Genomic DNA, 18,407 nt, shown 5'->3' on the forward strand with positions numbered 1-18,407 from the left:
TGTCGCAATAATATGACGCACAAAACCGTGACTTACAGGCGTGCACTAGACTACACATAAAACAATCCCGCACACCCAGCAGGCGGGCCGGCTGGATAGTAAAGCCCAACCAATTAACCTAACTAAACACAGGTGTAACTAATAAACAGACAAGGGGGAAAAAAGGATCAGTGGCAGCTAGTAGGCCGGTGACGACGACCACCGAGGGCCACCCGAGTGAAATCTGAAAATCTGTCTGTAACAATTGTTGGAAAAATGACTTGTGTCATGCACAAAGTAGATGTCCTAACCGACTTGCCAAAACTATAGTTTGTTAACAAGAAATTTGTGGAGTGGTTGAAAAACGAGTTTTAATGACTCCAACCTAAGTTCCTTTAGACATGTCGTCATCCCAGGCGCTGGTGTTCAAGTTTCTGTCAGAGAATAGAGCAGGTAGAGTTTCACCTCTTGAAATCCTTCACTCCCCAATGTCTCCATCTTGTTCCTCTGTTAAGAAACGCTGTGATCTTTTGAAATGTGATGTCTCTTCATCCTCCTTCCTGTGAGCATCAGGTTGGGCTGCATCCCTCTCGACTTCTTGGAGGAGCCTCTGCTGAAATGACTTGAGGGAATCTGGGGGCTGGTACCTCAGATGACGCCTGGTGTGACGTTGTTCCTCTTCGTTTCTCTCCATGTTTCTCTCCTTGTTTCTCTCCTCGTTTGTCTCCACGGCCACATCCTGTTCAACAAGGTCCTCAGTGGTCACTTCCGTGAGGTTCATAATAATCTCAGGTGGCCCTAGATCCAGAGGTGCTTTCTCCATTTCATCATCTTCCATGGCTGCACCGGTGGTGGTCATACTTGTGGATGATGTAGAGGGTCTTTATGCACCGGTGGTGGTCATGCTTGTGGATGATGTAGAGGGTCTTTATGCACCGGTGGTGGTCATACTTGTGGATGATGTAGAGGGTCTTTATGCACCGGTGGTGGGCATACTTGTGGATTATGTTGAGGGTCTTTATGCACCGGTGGTGGGCATACTTGTGGATGATGTAGAGGGTCTTTATGCACCGGTGGTGGTCATACTTGTTGATAAATAAACTACGTAGTAGAGGTTCTGGCTGTAAAATTGCTACTCGTTGCCCCAGGCTCAATACATGGATCCAGAAAAGAAAGAATGTGACAGAAGAGGCTGCTGGCCTGAAGCTGCTGACCCAGACCCCTTCTCTCTCTCTGATACCTGTCCCTGAGTCCTCTCCACTTCCTCCTACAGTCTTCTTCTACATAGACATGAACATGATAAGCCAAACCATTACCTAGCATAAATATCGTCATTAGATAGCTATGATGGACATGTCACCTACTGTACAGACAGACACACACACACACAAGTTTGGGAACAGAATTAGAGTAAAATCTGTTTTTTTATGAGATCACATTTTCCCAAAAATATTTTTCCCCAAAACTCTAAAAAGATCTACTCCGAATTAAGATTCAAAGATGTCTGCCGAAAGAATGGGGTGTCCGCTATGACATGACATCTTGAGTTTGAAAAAAGGTATTTTGGTTATTGAACTACAGTAGGTGAAGTGGATTTGCATCCTGTAACGGAATTATGGTAAAATAATTACATCATAGGTCCCTAATACTGTATGTACTATACAGAAATGCATAATTATGGATATGATGTCAAGTGTCAGTTGTGCAGAGGGCGGAGTCAGGCGCAGGACACAGAAATTAGTAAAATAACGTACTTTACTCTGAAAAAACAATCAGCCAATAAATCCACACAGGGATAGCAAACGCTAACAAAAGACTAACACAAAACCAGGAACAATCACGCACAAAACATAAGGAGAACCAGAGGGTTAAATAGGGAAATAATAATAACGTAATTGGAACCAGGTGTGTACAAAGAAGACATAACAAATCGAAATCGAAACGTGGATCGGTGGCAGCTAGAAAGCCTGTGACGACAACCGCCGAATGCCGCCCGAACAAGGAGAGGCACCAACTTCGGGCGAAGTCGTGACATATGAATATTCATCTCTTCATGATTATGTATCCTGAATATGTACACAAAGGTAGAACAATGCAATGTCCTTCTTTTGCATATTTGTGTATTATTTTACACATGGGCTATTATTGTAATGAGTTCCACCCCAAACAAGACCACATTTGTTTGGTCCTGATCAGATCAATTCTGAACTAATCATAGACGTCTGTGTTTCACAAGTTTGGACATCACAGTACAGCACAGTAGAGCACAGTAGAGTGCAGCAGAGTAGAGTTTAGTTAAGTAGAGTACAGTAAAGTAGATATTTACAGTACTGTAAAAAACAGTACATTATACTGTACTCTAGTGAGCGCTACTGTACTCTACTTTTCTTTACTGTACTGTTCTCTACTGTGCTCTACTGTTCTCTACTGTGCTCTACTGTTCTCTACTGTTCTCTACTGTGCTCTACTGTACTGTACTGTGCTGTCCAAACTTGTGAAACATATGTCAATGGACGTCTGCTTGTTCCAGTATATGGAAAGACGGTCGGTGGTAGGTGCCATGGTAGGAGTCAGTAAGAGCTGGGAGAGGTTACATGAACTGGAGAGAAAGAAGAGAGAAAGAGAGTGGCAGAGAAAGGGAGAGTGAGAGGGAGGGGTTGTCCAGACCGTTTTCATTCTTGCTTTTACCACCAGATGACAGAAAGATGGTCAGATTTGCGTTTATCGTAGAAAGAATGTTACAGGGAAGACATCCTCCTCCCTCATGTGGTACCCTTCTTGCAGGCTCATCCTGACATGACCCTCCAGAATGACAATGCCACCAGCCATACTGCTCGTTCTGTATGTGATTTCCTGCAAGACAGGAATGTCAGTGTTCTACCATGGCCAGCAAAGAGCCTGGATCTCTATCCCATTGAGCACGTCTGGGACCTGTTGGATTGGAGGGTGAGGGCTAGGGCCATTCCCCCCAGAAATGTCCAGGAACTTGCAGGAGCCTTGGTGGAAGAGTGGGGTAACATCTCACAGCAAGACCTGGCAAATCTGGTGCAGTCCATGAGGAGGAGATGCACAGCAGTACTTAATGCAGCTGGTGGCCACACCAGATACTGACTGTTACTTTTGATTTTGACCCCCCTTTGTTCATGGACACATTCCATTTATGTTAGTCACATGTCTGTAGAACTTGTTCAGTTTATGTCTCAGTTGTTGAATCTTGTTATGTTCATACAAATATTTACACATGTTAAGTTTTCTGAAAATAAACGCAGTTGACAGTGAGAGGCTGTTTCTTTTTTTGCTGAGTTTATTCTGGGTAGCCATGCTTAGGTGTTCAGGAGTCTTATGGCTTGGGGGTAGAAGCTATTTAGAAGCCACTTGGACCAAGACATGGCGTTCCTGTACCACTTTCCATGTGGTAGCAGAGAGAACAGTCTATGACTAGGGTGGCTGGAGTCTTTGACAATTGTTAGGGCCTTCCTCTGACACTGCCTCGCATAGAGGTCCTGGATTGCAGGAAGCTTGGCCCCAGTGATGTACTGGGCTGTTTGCACTACCCTCTGTAGTGGAGGCTGAGCAGTTGCCAGCAGTTGCCATACCAAGCAGTGATGCAACCAGTCAGGATTCTCTCGATGGTGAAGTTGTAGAACCTTTTGAGTATCTGTGGGCCCATGCCAAATCTTTTCAGTCTCCTGAGGGGGAATAGGTTTTGTCGTGCCTTCTTCACAACTGTCTTGGTGTGCTTGGACCATGTTAGTTTGTTGGTGATGTGGACACCAAGGAACTTAAAGCTCTCAATAATCTCCCTTGTCTTGATCACATTGAGGGAGAGGTTGTTGTCCTGGTAAACAGCCAGGTCTTTGACCTCCTCCCTATAGGCTGTCTCGTTGTTGTGGGTGATCAGGCCTACCGCTGTTGTGTCATCAGCAAACTTAATGATGGTGTTGGTGTCGTGCCTGGCCGTGCAGTCATCAGTGAACATGGAGTACAGGAGGGGACTGAGCACGCACCCCTGAAGGGCTCCTGTGTTGAGGATCAGTGTGGCGGTTGTGTTGTTACCTACTCTTACCACCTGCAGGCGGCCCGTCAGGAAGTCCAGTTGCAGAGGGAGCTGTTTAGTCCCAGAGTCCTTAGCTTATTGATGAGCTTTGATGGCACTATGGTGTTGAACACTGAGCTGTAGTCAATGAACAGCATTCTCACATAATTGTTCCTTTTGTCCAGGTGGGAAAGGGCAGTGTGCAGTGGAATAGAGATTTTATCATCTGTGGATCTGTTGGGACGGTATGCAAATTGGAGTGGGTCTAAGGTTTCTGGGATAATGGTGTTGATGTGAGTAATGACCAGCCTTTCAAAGCACTTCATGGCTACAGACATGTGTTCTTGGACACAGGCACTATGGTGGTGTGCTTAAAACATGTTGGTATTACAGACTCAGACAGGGAGAGGTTGAAAATGTCAGTGAAAACACTTGCCAGTTGGTCAGTACATGCTCACAGTACACGTCCTGGTAATCCATCTGAAAGTTGACCTGTTTAAAGGTCTTGCTCACATCGGCTGCGGAGAGCCGGGACAGAGTCTTCCGGAACAGCTGGTGCTCTCATTCATGTTTCAGTGTTATTTGCCTCGAAGTGAGCATAGAAGTAGAAGTAGTTTAGCTCATCTGGTAGGCTCGTGTCACTGGGCAGCTCTCGGCTGTGCTTCCCTTTATAGTCTCCTGCCACATCCGAAGAACATCAGAGCCGGTGTAGTACGATTCAATCTTAGTCCTGTATTGATGCTTTGCCTGTTTTATGGTTCATCAGAGAGCCTAGCGGGAGTTCTTATAAGCGTACTGGTTAGAGTCTTGATCCTTGAAAGCGGCAGCTCTAGCCTTTAGCTCAGCGCTGATGTTGCGTGTAATCCATGGCTTCTGGTTGGGGTATGTACGTACAGTCATTGTGGGGATGACGTCATCGATGCACTTATTGATGAAGCTAATGACTGATATTGTGTACTCTTCAATGCCATTGGAGGAATCCCGGAACATATTCCAGTTTGTGCTAGCAAAACAGTCCTGTAGTTTAGCATCTGCTTCATCTGACTACTTTTTATTGATCTAGTCACTGGTGCATCCTGCTTTAATTTTTGCTTGTAAGCAGGAATCAGGAGTATATAATTAGGGTCAGATTTGCCAAATAGATGGCCAGGGAGAGCTTTGTATGCGTCTCTGTGTGTGGAGTAAAAGTGGTCCAGAGTTTTTCCCCCTCTGGTTGCACATTTAACATGCTGATAGAAATTTGGTCAAAAGGATTTAAGTTTCCCTGCATTAAATTCCCTAATAGGAGCGCTGCCTCTGGGCGAGCGTTTCTTGTTTGCTTATGAGGAAACAGCTCATTCAATGCTGTCTAAGTGCCAGCCTCTGACTGTGGTGGTATGTAAAACAGCTATGAAAAATACATATGAAAGCTCTCTAGGTAGATAGTGTGGTCTACAGCTTATCATGAGATACTCTACCTCAGGCGAGCAATAGCTTGAGACTTCCTTAGATATCGTGCACCAGCTATTATTTACAAAAATACATAGTCCGCCAGCCCCTTGTCTTACCAGACGCCCCTGTTCTATCCTGCAGGTACAGTGTGTAACCAGCCAGCTGTATGTTGATAGGGTCGTCGTTCAGCCACGACTCTGTGAAGCATAAAATATTATAGTTTTGAATGTCCCATTGGTAGTTTAATCTTCCGCGTGGGTCATGTATTTTATTCTCCAGAGATTGCATGTTTGATAGGGGTCATAAGAGACGGTAGCGGCAACATTATGTAAAAAATAAGGGTCTGGCCTGCAAGACTCTCATCCTTGCCAAAAACCCTTATACCAAACTCTATGAACTACTACTCCTTTTGACATGCTTGTCAGAGGACGAGAAGCTGAACTTGTGACTGCTACTGGTTCAGTATTGAGATGGCTGCATGGAATGAGGTGTGATTTAAGCTTTTTTGATGTTGCAGACAATGAGTGATGCTTCTGAGTGTTTTTTTTAATGACTTGCTGTGAAGTAAGTGCTTAGAAAAATATAGGGTTAAACTGAGCATGCGCATTTGTGTGTGCGCGAGAATGAGTGGTTGACATAGTGAGTACATCAATTAGTGAGGAAGGAGATGCATGTCTGACAAGACAAGATGCTGATGCAGAATGAATAAGGTGAATGCAAATTAAATCACAAATTGCTTCCAAGATGCTCAGGAGGATATCATAAACAGAAGTGATGTTTTACTTTTTCTTATTATTATATTTTCCTTTCCTGGCATCTCACCACACCACAACCCTCAGGCCATAATGACTCAACATATTGCATACTTTGAGATAGAAGATTCAGAATACTGGATTTTTTTGGGCCTTTTGTTTATGAAAGTCATCATGTCTCTGTTTCCTAATAGATGCATTCACAGTACCTGTGCATACCCAGACTTCTTCCTGGATTTTAGCAGTAACTGTGGAACAATATAGAAGCATTCACAGTACCTGTGCATACCCAGACTTCTTCCTGGATTTTAGCAGTAACTGTGGAACAATTAGACACACTAATCTCCCAGCACCCAGCCTTCACCCCACTATGAATAATTTAACATTTATCCACCTGGAGCTGATAAGAGGAAATTGTATTTCCCTCCACTGATCGACAATAAGAGAAGAGGCTGTCTGCATTCCCCTGGCAATGGGGATTCAGTTTTACCCAAATGTAATCAGACTAAAATTGCTGAAGTTGTGCTATGTTAGGAAACCTCAGTTGTGAGAAACTGCCTCCAGTTTAGCAGTAGCAATGGGTAATCACCGCCTGCTGAGATGACTCTACCACCAGAGGCTTCTCCTGGGGCTTTGATTCTGATTGAATCTAGGTAGACATTTCCAAGGCCTTCTCCAGTGAGTCAAACAGTCTGTTATATAAAATAGATGGATTGGCCAACAATTATCATCCTTCAATATGTGCCTAATTGTTATTGTAGCAACATACAGTATGTCGGCTCAGTTTGGAGTTCAATGCTAAGGGTAACTACACTAACCTGTGGGAAAAGGAGAATGTGCTTTTAATATTCTCAGCACAGCATCTGCCTCAGCATCCATCAGACAAACAGCACAGTGGTGGGCCAAATTACACTTCTATTATTGCTTTTCATTACCCTGTTCTCTCACTCTCTCTCTCTTGCTCTCTGGCCAATTTCATTGTAAGAACCTTAAGTTTAAAATAATTTAATCTAAAAGGTTGCTGTCATTTCACAAAAAAAGGTATGAATACATAAATGGAAAATAAAAATAAATGCCAGGAAATAAATGTTTATCAGTAGAGGCACACAAGTGGCAGAATGATTGCAGACATGTGGTGATACAGAAATAACTGGGTGAACATGTTTGTATTCCTTCTGCTCAGCTAAAAAGCAACACATTAAGTCAATTCAAGCCATTAAAGCATGCATAAATTAAATACCAGTTTTGTAATGCCTCAGCATTGTATCCTTTTAACCACACACAAACATTTTTGTATAATGCTTCATGTAGAACAAGGAACACAGAGCATTCACCCTGAATAATTCAAGCTGATTTGCCTTCGCATTGCCTTCGGTGGAGATGAGGGTAGGAGGTATAGACAGCAAGCCTTGAACCTCAGCATGACCTCTATCCAGGAGAGCGAAATTAAGAGAGAGAAACTTCTTCTGTATAATGATCAGACATTCACAGAGCTTTTCTCCTGATCTATGGTGACTCACAGGGGTTATGTAAACGATCGGGGTCTTGACCAGGTCTCAAACTTTGCAACTTGAAACAAACTTCATCTGTAGATGACAAAGTCGTGTGTGACATCATCATGCTCCCTTTTCTTATTTTGCTCGATCATCCCTATGGCCGGTTATGCCATATAATAGGTCCACGGTCAAACAGAGAAAGTCCAGCTAAATTCCAAAATCATAAGAACATCCAAATAATTTCACGCGTACATTCCTCCAACCCAACCAATAATTCAATTGGTTCAGACAGGGTCATTTTGATTCCTTGGGGGAGAGAGAAAATCAGTCCCACTTTTGTTTATCAACTTCTCTCCAGGGCAATAATGCCAATAGTTTACTTTATCCATCTCATACGGGGTTATACACACAAACACAATCATTCAATTCGGAGGCTTGCACCCCATAGTGATTTGCCATGAAGGACACAGTGGTACAGTAGGAGAATGCCATTTTGCCCATCCTGCTTCGAGAAATGAAACAAGATATGAAAGGAGAAATTATCAATTGTTCTTATAACATTTTATTTATCTCAATGTTCATGAGTCAGTGCCATTTGTCAGATCATGCCTCAAGTGTTCACATGTATTCACCCTGCCACATAGCAACCTTAAACAAATACATGTTCTGAAGGAGGTTTGTCTTGGGGTCTGTCTGCAGATGAAGTAATGTATTATGCCTTGGGTGAAAGTTTACAACAGGATCAGAATAGCTACCCAGACCCATTCTGTCTACCATTTATGTTTACCTAGACCCCTCAACCGTTTAACCAAAACGTATACATGTGCAGTGCATCTCACTGGGCAAAATATCAGACTATAGCCGACATATGCCACTGACTGTAGATGATGAAATGTAAAAGGAAGATGTAGGAGTGAGAAAGAAAGAAGGGGTGGTGGTGTCTCAGTGTTGAATATTAGGTGATGCGCGTCTCTAGCGCCTGCATTTCTCTGACTGAGGACCGCAGCAGACCGATTTCTCAGTGCGCTACAGGGGGTGTGCGCGTCTGGGTATAAGTCATAAATACCGTCGGAATAGTTATACCAGTCCATACGAAAAAGATCTATACTTTCAGTATACTTTAATTATACTTTGAGCATACTTGTACTGTCGAATAACGCTACTTTTGGAAGACATTTTTGGGATAACAAGGTAAGCCATTCCCGTATTTCCATGATTTGATGAAATATTGTTCTTGAATTTATTATTCTAAACGAACTGGTGGGAATGTTTGTCAACTCTGTTAGGCCGAATCTGTAAATACAATGGCTGGCCTATACATTATTGAAATAAGTCATACTTTTAGTTTTTGTTTTATTTAAACAGTTTGAGAGAAAATGTATGAGAACTGTAGACTATAATTCGAATGCATAGTCTGCCCTCGGTCATTTGCATCACATTTTCTGCACCATTTCACTACCAATCAGAAACCTTTCAAAATGATATAAGATGGGCATTTTGTGCCGACATAAATTGCATTAGTAGGCTATAAGCAATCAGAACCTTGCTTTGAGCACATCACGTAGGCTGCATTTAGACATGCAGCCTTATTCTAATATCAAACAGATCAGCTCTGAAAAAGATCTGATGTGAAAAGACCAATTGGTGGAAAAAATATCGGAATTGGGCTTCCTATCTAAACTCCTCCTATATGTCTATTTTTTGTGACATTGAAATTGTTGCTCCTCAAAACATAAAATGAATCAATCAATCAACCAAACAATAAATTACAATTTAGCACCACAATAAGAACCATTCTACAAAACAACCAGTCAACTATGAGGACATTAGGCTACTAGAAAGCTTTGGTGGTATGAGAAAAAAAAAGGAATTTTGTTTCCCTGTAAACACAAAACACAATAGTCCAGGTAGACTGTTATGTTCACGGATAGGCTTGTCCTGGGAGTATGTTAATTTTTCAAACCCTTTGAGAGCACAATAACAAATGAAGAGTTTAATTCCAAAAGGCTATATCCCACATTTTTTCACATTTATGTTTTTTTCTCCAGAAATGATTGCTTATGGGCATGTTCATGTGTGTGTAAAGTATGACTGTTTTCAGGTTTTTCATTCATAGATTTTAGGTGTGTATTAAAATGAGTTTTTTTGAAAAACGCTATACACTAAGTATACAAACATTTAGAACACCTGCTCTTTCCATGACATAGACTGACCATGTCAAAGCTATGATTGATGTTCCTTGTAAATCCACTTCAATCATTGTAGATGAAGGGGAGGAGACAGCTTAAATAAGAAGAGAAAAGATTTAAGTGCCTTTTGAACAGGGTATGGTAGAAGACGCCAGGCGCAACAGTTTGAGTGTGTCAAGAACTGCAATGCTGCTGGGTTCTTCACGTCAGCAGTTTCCCATGTGTATCAAGAATGGTCCACCACCACCACCCAAAGGACATCCTGTCAACTTGATACAACTGTGGGAAGCATTGGAGTCAACATGGGCCAGCATCCCTGTGAAACGCTTTCGACTCCTTGTCGAGTCCATGCCCCAACGAATTGAGGCTGTTCTGAGAGCAAAAGGGGGTGCAACTCAATATTAGGAAGTTGTTCCTAATGTTTTGTACACTCAGTGGATATCCATTGTTTAGCTTGAATGGAATATTTGTATACTGTATATTTGACTGTGATATTTGGTTGCCTCACCTAGCTATCTTAAAATGAATGCACTAATTAAGTCGCACTGGATAAGAGCATCTGCTAAATGACAAAAATGTCACATTTAAATGTTACATACAGATCTCATATATATATTATCTATATAGTTCTTTATCTGAAAAAAATGTTACTTGTTACATTTGCCAGTGTGAAACCTAGCAGTACTATTTATTTCTCCGAGACTAGCTAGGTTTCTACCCAATTAGCAACAGGTGTTCATGCAAATATTAAAACATTTGCATGAAAACAATATGCGCGTTTTCCGTCCTTAGATGTGTTTCCATTAGATTGACTTGATAAAAGGCTGTGTGTGATGACGTAATGCACATAAAAAGGACTTTTGCGGTTAAATTTCCATGCACCGAATAGAAAATACCCTTAAATGTGCGTGTATCTTGTCTCGTATCAAACTCTCTGGCCATCTAATAAAAATCAATCAGCTCAAAGATAAATTACACTACTTATTCCACATTACTGAATTCAGCATAATAACCCTTATCTGTTATTGTCTTTGATCCTGCTGGACCAAGTGACCAGTACAGAGATTCTGCTGCATTGAGATAGCTCTATCACTAGCCCTTGTCCTGCTCCACCAACATTTATTTCATCCAATGACATGCAAAATCACCAACATGCACACCCATATTGGTGTTGAGTGAAATTATCACCCCAGTTCAATCCCTAGCCTGTCATCTGACTGCTGAGTTAATGCCTGTGTCAAGATGTATTGCAAAAGGAAATGGAAAAATGGCATTATACTGGGAGAGATGGGTTAATTGTGGGCATTGGAGGGAGATCACAATGAATGCTGGATTGGCCACTATGGGTGAAAATCCAGCACTTGCAGAACGAGGAAATTAGGAATATACACAGTGTACAAAACATTAGGAACACCTTCCTAATATTGAGTTGCACCACCTTTTGCCCTCAGAACAGCCTCCATTCGTTGGGTACTACAAATTGTGGAAAGCATTCAATAGGAATGCTGCTCTTTACACACCCAAACCTGTGTTCCTGGCACCTACTACCATATCCCGTTCAAAGGCACTTAAATATTTTGTCTTGCCCATTCACCCTCTGAATGGCACACATACACAATCCATGTCTCAATTGTCTCAAGGCTTAAAATACCTTCTTTAACCCGTCGCCTCCCCTTCATCTACACTGATTGAAGTGGATTTAAGAGGTGACTTCAATAAGGGATCATAACTTTCACCTGGATTCACCTGGTCAGTCTGTGTCATGGAATGTTTGGTACACTCATGTGTGTTCCTAATGTTTGGTACACTCAATGTATGTATAATTATTTAACTACATGCACCGTCCAAGTGAGTGAAAATAGCTATAAGTAGCAGTAGAGTTATTGTTGTCTGTTTGTTTGCTCCAATCAACATAGGGATGGTAAAAATAAAAAAAAGTATAAATAAAAAATAATGAGTATTAGGAATTATGCAAACAATTAAATTGATAGAACCCACAATATATCTACAATATTATAACGTACTCACACACTGCCCATTACAGAGTTAGCACATGTTGCTGTCTGATTTATGACCCAGGTGAAAATTAGCTTTTGTTTTATGTTAAAAAAAATCACCTCTATGCTTGGATGGTTTCCCTCATAACTTACGTTATGACTACCAATGATTCTGTGTCAGTGGAGCTGGTGTTTGAAGTAGATGGTGTTATGCATCAGGAGTCAAATCGACAGACAGATTCAGTAATGTTATTTTGATGAAAAGGAAATCGAAAATGGTGTGTTTATTGAAGCGGGACCTCTGGTGGTATTTAATGATGTGTGAAGTGAAGAAATCTTTACAGAGCACCTCTCTCTCGTGGAAGAAGATATTTGGCACGTTAATGCATTTTTACAGCAAACCCATCATGTTATTGTTCTTTTTTGCTGTCTTGTGGTTTTATTTAGGATTACTATAAAACATTTTTATATCCTTTTATGTGATGGATGCCTGGCATATGGTTGTAAAACTAGATGAATGCTTACTCAGTCTCAGTCTTATTCAGTCTTATTTGTAACAGTGACTATTCACTGGGCATGAACTGGTTGACTATTCACTGGGCATGAACTGGTTGACTATTCACTGGGCATGAACTGGTTGACTATTCACTGGGCATGAACTGGTTGACTATTCACTGGGCATGAACTGGTTGACTATTCACTGGGCATGAACTGGTTGACTATTCACTGGGCATGAACTGGTTGACTATTCACTGGGCATGAACTGGTTGACTATTCACTGGGCATGAACTGGTTGACTATTCACTGGGCATGAACTGGTTGACTATTCACTGGGCATGAACTGGTTGAATCATGGAACCTTGTTCCAATGTAACTTGTCAACGTATTGTGACATATTTTCCACGTAAATTACATTGAAACAACTTTGACTCAACCAGTTTGTGTCCCGTGGGTACATTTAGGCCTAGATTCAGTCCAGACCAAGGAAGTTCTGCAATATACTGCGCTTGACATTTAAATGTAATTTCCGATTGAGTTGACATTTGCAGTGTTTACCGTGAATGCAGTCTGATGCCGATTCTGATTGAATCCCACCTTAGCTTCTGCCATTCCGTGAAAAAGGGATGGAGCCTAGGAGGATGTCTTTTTTTAAATTAACTGCTCTCTTTTTCCTGTGTTTTTAGTGGGACTTTTGCTTAATAAAATCATCCCTCCAGCAAGTTTCTACCATCTCAGTCACATGGAGGAAGAGACAGCATAAACATATTGGATCTTGTTATCACCCAGAAAGCCCTGCAGCCAAACTCCACAGACAAATGGCACAACAATCAGTGCCAGTGCTGAAGATTTACTATCCTGACCTGTCAGTATTTTTTTATGTCTCTGCCAAGGACTTGTGATTTGTGCACGCATTGGCAAGGGCTCCTGCCTCCTGGCATCAAAGATTTGTGATTGATGAGGTAGCAACTTTTGCAGTCTTGAGTCACACAAAGGGGAGATACAAATGGTGGACTCCCAACTCCTGAGCTGAAGTTTGCAAAGCTGGCTTCTGATTTAACAGAACATTGCAGTCAATCCCAAAAACATTCAACTAATGAATTAACCATAAACAAAGCCGAAATGGTTCCCTCGGGTGAGAACATAACTTTCCCCGTGTCAGAGAACTGTCCCAACTGCAGCTCCTCTTCCTATGCTGATATGGATAACACTAAGGCTGTGACCCTGGGTCTGGTGCTGGGAGTTTTTGTCATCTTCGGGGTTCTAGGTAACATCCTGGTCATTCTGTCTGTGGTGTGCCACCGCCACCTGCGCTCTGTCACACACTACTTCATCGCCAACCTGGCAGCAGCCGACCTGCTCCTGAGCTCCACCGTGCTGCCCTTCTCTGCCACTTCGGAGGTCCTGGGGCGCTGGGTGTTTGGCCGGCCATTCTGCAGTGCTTGGGCTGCCTTGGATGTTCTCTGCTGCACTGCCTCTATCCTCAGTCTGTGTGTCATCTCTGTGGACCGCTACCTTGCTGTCAGCTACCCGCTGCGCTACCCGGCCATGGCCACTGGGCGGCGCGGCCTGGTCGCAGTGACAGCTCTCTGGGGCCTCTCGGCAGCCATATCCGTGGGTCCGCTCTTCGGCTGGAAGGAGCCCGACCCAGAGGACGAGACTGAGTGCCGGATCACAGAGGAACCGGGTTATGCTATTTTCTCTGCCCTGGGGTCGTTCTATGTGCCACTGGCTGTCATTCTGGCCATGTACTGCAGGGTGTATGTGGTGGCCAAGCAGAAGTCCCGGGACCTGAGGGAGGGCAGGAAGAGTGAGGGGGGGATGGTCACGAAGGGAGAGGGAGTGACACTGAGGATCCATCGTGGAAATGCCCCTGCTGTGCCAGAGGGCCAGGAGGAGGAGGGAGAAAAGGGCACCATTAGGCGGAGACGCACCACCTTCGCCCTTATGCGCCTGCTGAAGTTTTCCCGGGAGAAGAAGGCAGCCAAGACACTGGGCATCGTGGTTGGCTGCTTCGTTCTCTGCTGGCTGCCCTTCTTCCTGGTTATGCCCATCGGTGGGTATCCCACAATGCCTTTCCTTGCTCTCTATGATATGTATGTGCTGCTGCATGCCTTTCGTTTGGAATTGTTTGGAAATGAAAAAGAGTCGTTAATATGACTAGATGTCTGTCTAATCAACTGTCAAATAACAATATCAGGGGGAACAGCATCACTGAATGAATTTGCATTTTTCTCACAAAAATAATCCTTCTAACTGATTTCCCATAGCAGCATATAAACCCACATTACTGGATAGAGAGTGATTGCCTCACACTGTGTCGTTTTCTAGTCAGGGAAAGCTTTCCTTCCAAATCACAGAAAAATAAACCCCTCCACTCAACTCAATTGAACTTTAAAATGTAAATCTCCTCCTCTCAATGGAAAAGCGCTGTGACAAAATTGAATGGAAATGAATGTATTGATAGAGACTGAAAGACAGGGAATAAGCCACAGGGCCTATTTTCTGCTTTTCCGTTGTTTTAGTTCTGCCACAGCGCACCAAAAACAGTGTTAAGAGTCGTAAGCAAAAGCAACCATCTATTATACAAATTCGCTCCTGTCATATCTTTCAAATGACTGAACTATTGTTATAAGTGACTCATCCCATGGCCATGCTAACAAGAGCGATCTTGTTAGCATGGCCATGGGATGAGTCACTTATAACAATAGTTCAGTCATTTGAAAGATATGACAGGGCACAAATGTTGCATTCTATAATATCTTGACCGATGGCAAAAAATATGAATGATAGGAAGATTAAGAGGGGCTATATATGACCATATGACGATACATGTCGCCTACAGTCAAAACCAACATTGCCTCAAAGCTGTCATCCACGTCGTTAATACCCCCACAGAATGTGATTAATGAGATGCAGTACACAGTACAGTATACAGTACCATCCCTAATATTCTTGATTAGGGATTAGAGAGACCTGTTATTCAAGATGAAATGGAGATTGGTGTTGAACTCACCTACTGTAGGTTAGCAGATTAGTAGAAGGCCTGCTGATGGCCTAAAACACTCATTCTTCTGAATCCTTCTCCTTTGGTCCGGGGAGGTGTATCTGAATGCATCCATACTGTGCATTTCTTATCCTACTTTAGAATGCATTTATACACCAGTCCAATATTAGAATAGTTTATTGATTTATTTGTGTTTTATTGTATACATAACAATGGAGTCTACGACCTTGGTTACCCCTGTCGAATGCTCGCTATACATGTCTGTTTTCTTTTAAAGTACATCAGGAATTAAATTACTGCCATGGAGAAGCAGAGCAAATGAAATGCCAGCGTTGGGTTATACTTCAGGGAAGAAATGAAATGAACAAAAACACTATCCATTATTTGATTCCTAAACCATTATGGACAACAAACATAAAGGGCATGATTTTGTGCTCAGTAAGCAGGCGCCCACAATCACCCTTCTTCTTTCCAAGGCAGCAAAGCCTTACTGGAGTTTAGCATTTCACTATGAACAGCACAATATTTCATGCCGACTCTGAGCTGATGCCCCTGAGCTTCTCAGACAGGAATGAAAGAGTTGAATGTTTAAGACATTTAGAAACAAATCCAGGTATGTTGGCTTTACCAAAGTCTAACCTAGAAAGATAACTTACAAAGTGTTAAGTACACAGTGAACATCGGTATGTCTGCAATTGGAACTATAGTGAAATGGTGTGCGTTAATGTGTGAGCTATCTCTGCTCATCTTATTGTTGGTGTTAATACATACAGAGAATGGCCGATAGAACATGCTAATGATAAATGATTCATATAGACATTGTGAACTTCTGTATGTGTTTAAGTGACAGATCTGTGTGTGTTCTTTCTGTCTGTTCTTTCCACAGGCTCCATATTCCCATCGTACAGGCCACCTGACACCATCTTTAAGATCACCTTCTGGCTGGGCTACCTCAACAGCTGTATCAACCCCATTATCTATCCCTGCTTCAGCCAGGAGTTCAAGAGGGCATTCCTCAACGTTCTGCATGGACGCTGTCTCAGACAGGGGGGCAGGAGCTCCAAATCTTTGGGGTTTGCTTCTTCCTATGGTCCCAGTCCTGGTCCATCGTCTCTTATCAGATCCAAGCCTCCCCCCTCCTCCTCCAGCTTCTCCACCAAGCCTCGCCAAGCCCCCTCCCCAGCCTCTCCCTCCTTGGGCTGCTGTAGGACCTTCTCTGGCTCCTCTTCCTCAGTGGGGGTGCCAGGCCATACCCACATTGCTCGGGTCCAGAGTAAAAGCCTGCTGAAGGCGTGGTTCTTTGCAGCGGGGGAAAGACCGCCACCATTGGGTGCTCCTTGCCAAAGCCCTTCAGCCCTTGCTACATGTCAAGCCAAAGTCCATCGCCTCACCATGGGAGCGAAAGGGGAGGCAGTGTGACTGGGAACACTAAAGGTTGCTGGACAGTAAAAAATCTCAAATTCTAGGAAAATATGTGATTGTAATTGGCGTGACGTTAAGTCATATCTATAGACTTGCTGGAGTCAGTCTAGCTAATTAAACTGATGTCTGATGTGTCTTCAGGTTGCAGGGAATGGGAGATAGAACACTGCTCTCAGGGAGAAAGTAACACACCTGGAGGTAGATATGTACTGTACTGTATGTGCTGTGATGCAGTGTATAGATAGGAATCAAAATGAGGATACACAGTGTCAGTGTCAGAACACAAATTCAATACAGACTACTGAGTTAGTACGAGATTGAATGAAAACATGTGCTTTCTGATCACTGAAGAGCAGAGGTGGAAAAATTACCCAATTGGCATACTTGAGTAAAAGTAAAGATAACTTTACTTGAGTCATTTTCTATTAAGGTAAAAGTCACCTGAGTAAAATTCTACTTGAGTAAAAGTCTAAAAGTATTTGGTTTAAAATATACTTAAGGATCAAAAGTTAATGTAATTGTTAAAATATGCTTAAGTATCAAAAGTAAAAGTATAAATAGTTTCAAATTCCTTATATTAAGCCAACCAGACGGAACCATTTTCTTATTTTTTATTTATTTATAGTTAGCCAGGGGCACACTTCAACACTCTGACATAATTTACAAACAAAGCATGTGTGTTTAGTGAGTCCGCCAGATCAGGGCAGTAGGGATGACCAGGGATGTTCTGTTGATATGTGTGTGAATGAGGCCATTTTCCTGTCCTGCTCAGCATTCACAATGAAAGTACTTTCGGGTGTCAAGGAAAATGTATGGAGTAAAAAGTACAATATTCTCTTAAGGAATGTGGTGAAGTAAATATAGTCAAAAATATACAGAAACCCCCCAAAACGACTTAAGTAGTACTTTAAAGTATTTATACTTAAGTACTTTACACCACTGTTGAAGAGGAGTCCTTCAGGAAAATGTAAATATGTTCAACATTGTCTAATGTCAATATTTATGACATGCATAACATCTGACGTGCAGTTTTCACAGTGCTTTGTACCGAACAATTTAACATGTGCTCAGTTCTTGTAAAGTGCAGTGCTGCTGGCATGTACAGTGGCTTGCGAAAGTATTCACCCCCCTTGGCATTTTTCCTATTTTGTTGCCTTACAACCTGGACTCAAAATTGGGGGGGTTTGGGGGGGTTTGGATCATTTGATGTACACAACATGCCTAGCGCTTTGAAGATGCAAAATATTTTTTCTTGTGAAACAAACAAGAAATAAGACAAAAAAACAGAGAACTTGAGCGTGCATAACTATTCACCTCCCCAAAGTCAATACTTGTAGAGCCACCTTTTGCAGCAATTACAGCTGCAAGTCTCTTGGGGTATGTTTCTATAAGCTTGGCACATCTAGCCACTGGGATTTTTGACCATTCTTCAAGGCAAAACTGCTTCAGCTCCTTCTCAAGTTGGATGGATTACGCTGGTGTACAGCAATCTTTAAGTCATAACACAAATTCTCAAATGGATTGAGGTCTCGGCTTTGACTAGGCCATTCCAAGACATTTAAATGTTTCCCCGTAAATCACTCGAGTGTTGCTTTAGCAG

The 18,407-nt window shown here is 42.4% G+C and overlaps 1 protein-coding gene across 1 annotated transcript; it reads left to right on the plus strand.

Annotated features, from left to right (window-relative positions):
* Positions 1-13,176: 13,176 nt before the first annotated feature.
* LOC109873616 (alpha-1A adrenergic receptor-like) lies at positions 13,177-16,842 on the plus strand. The gene is made up of 2 exons (XM_020465252.2): positions 13,177-14,434; positions 16,272-16,842. Exons 1-2 carry the CDS (start codon positions 13,501-13,503, stop codon positions 16,802-16,804), a joined length of 1,467 nt encoding a protein of 488 aa, XP_020320841.1. The 5' UTR covers positions 13,177-13,500; the 3' UTR covers positions 16,805-16,842.
* Positions 16,843-18,407: the final 1,565 nt, after the last annotated feature.

The sequence above is a fragment of the Oncorhynchus kisutch genome, linkage group LG29 (genome assembly GCF_002021735.2).
Source record: "Oncorhynchus kisutch isolate 150728-3 linkage group LG29, Okis_V2, whole genome shotgun sequence".
Taxonomy (NCBI): domain Eukaryota; kingdom Metazoa; phylum Chordata; class Actinopteri; order Salmoniformes; family Salmonidae; genus Oncorhynchus; species Oncorhynchus kisutch.

Excerpts from the sequence above, each read along its gene's own strand:
- LOC109873616 (XM_020465252.2), top strand. The coding sequence starts at position 13,501 with ATGGTTCCCTCGGGTGAGAACATAACTTTCCCCGTGTCAGAGAACTGT. Across the intron at positions 14,435-16,271 it reads CTTCCTGGTTATGCCCATCG|GCTCCATATTCCCATCGTAC; the intron begins GTGGGTATCCCA and ends TTCTTTCCACAG.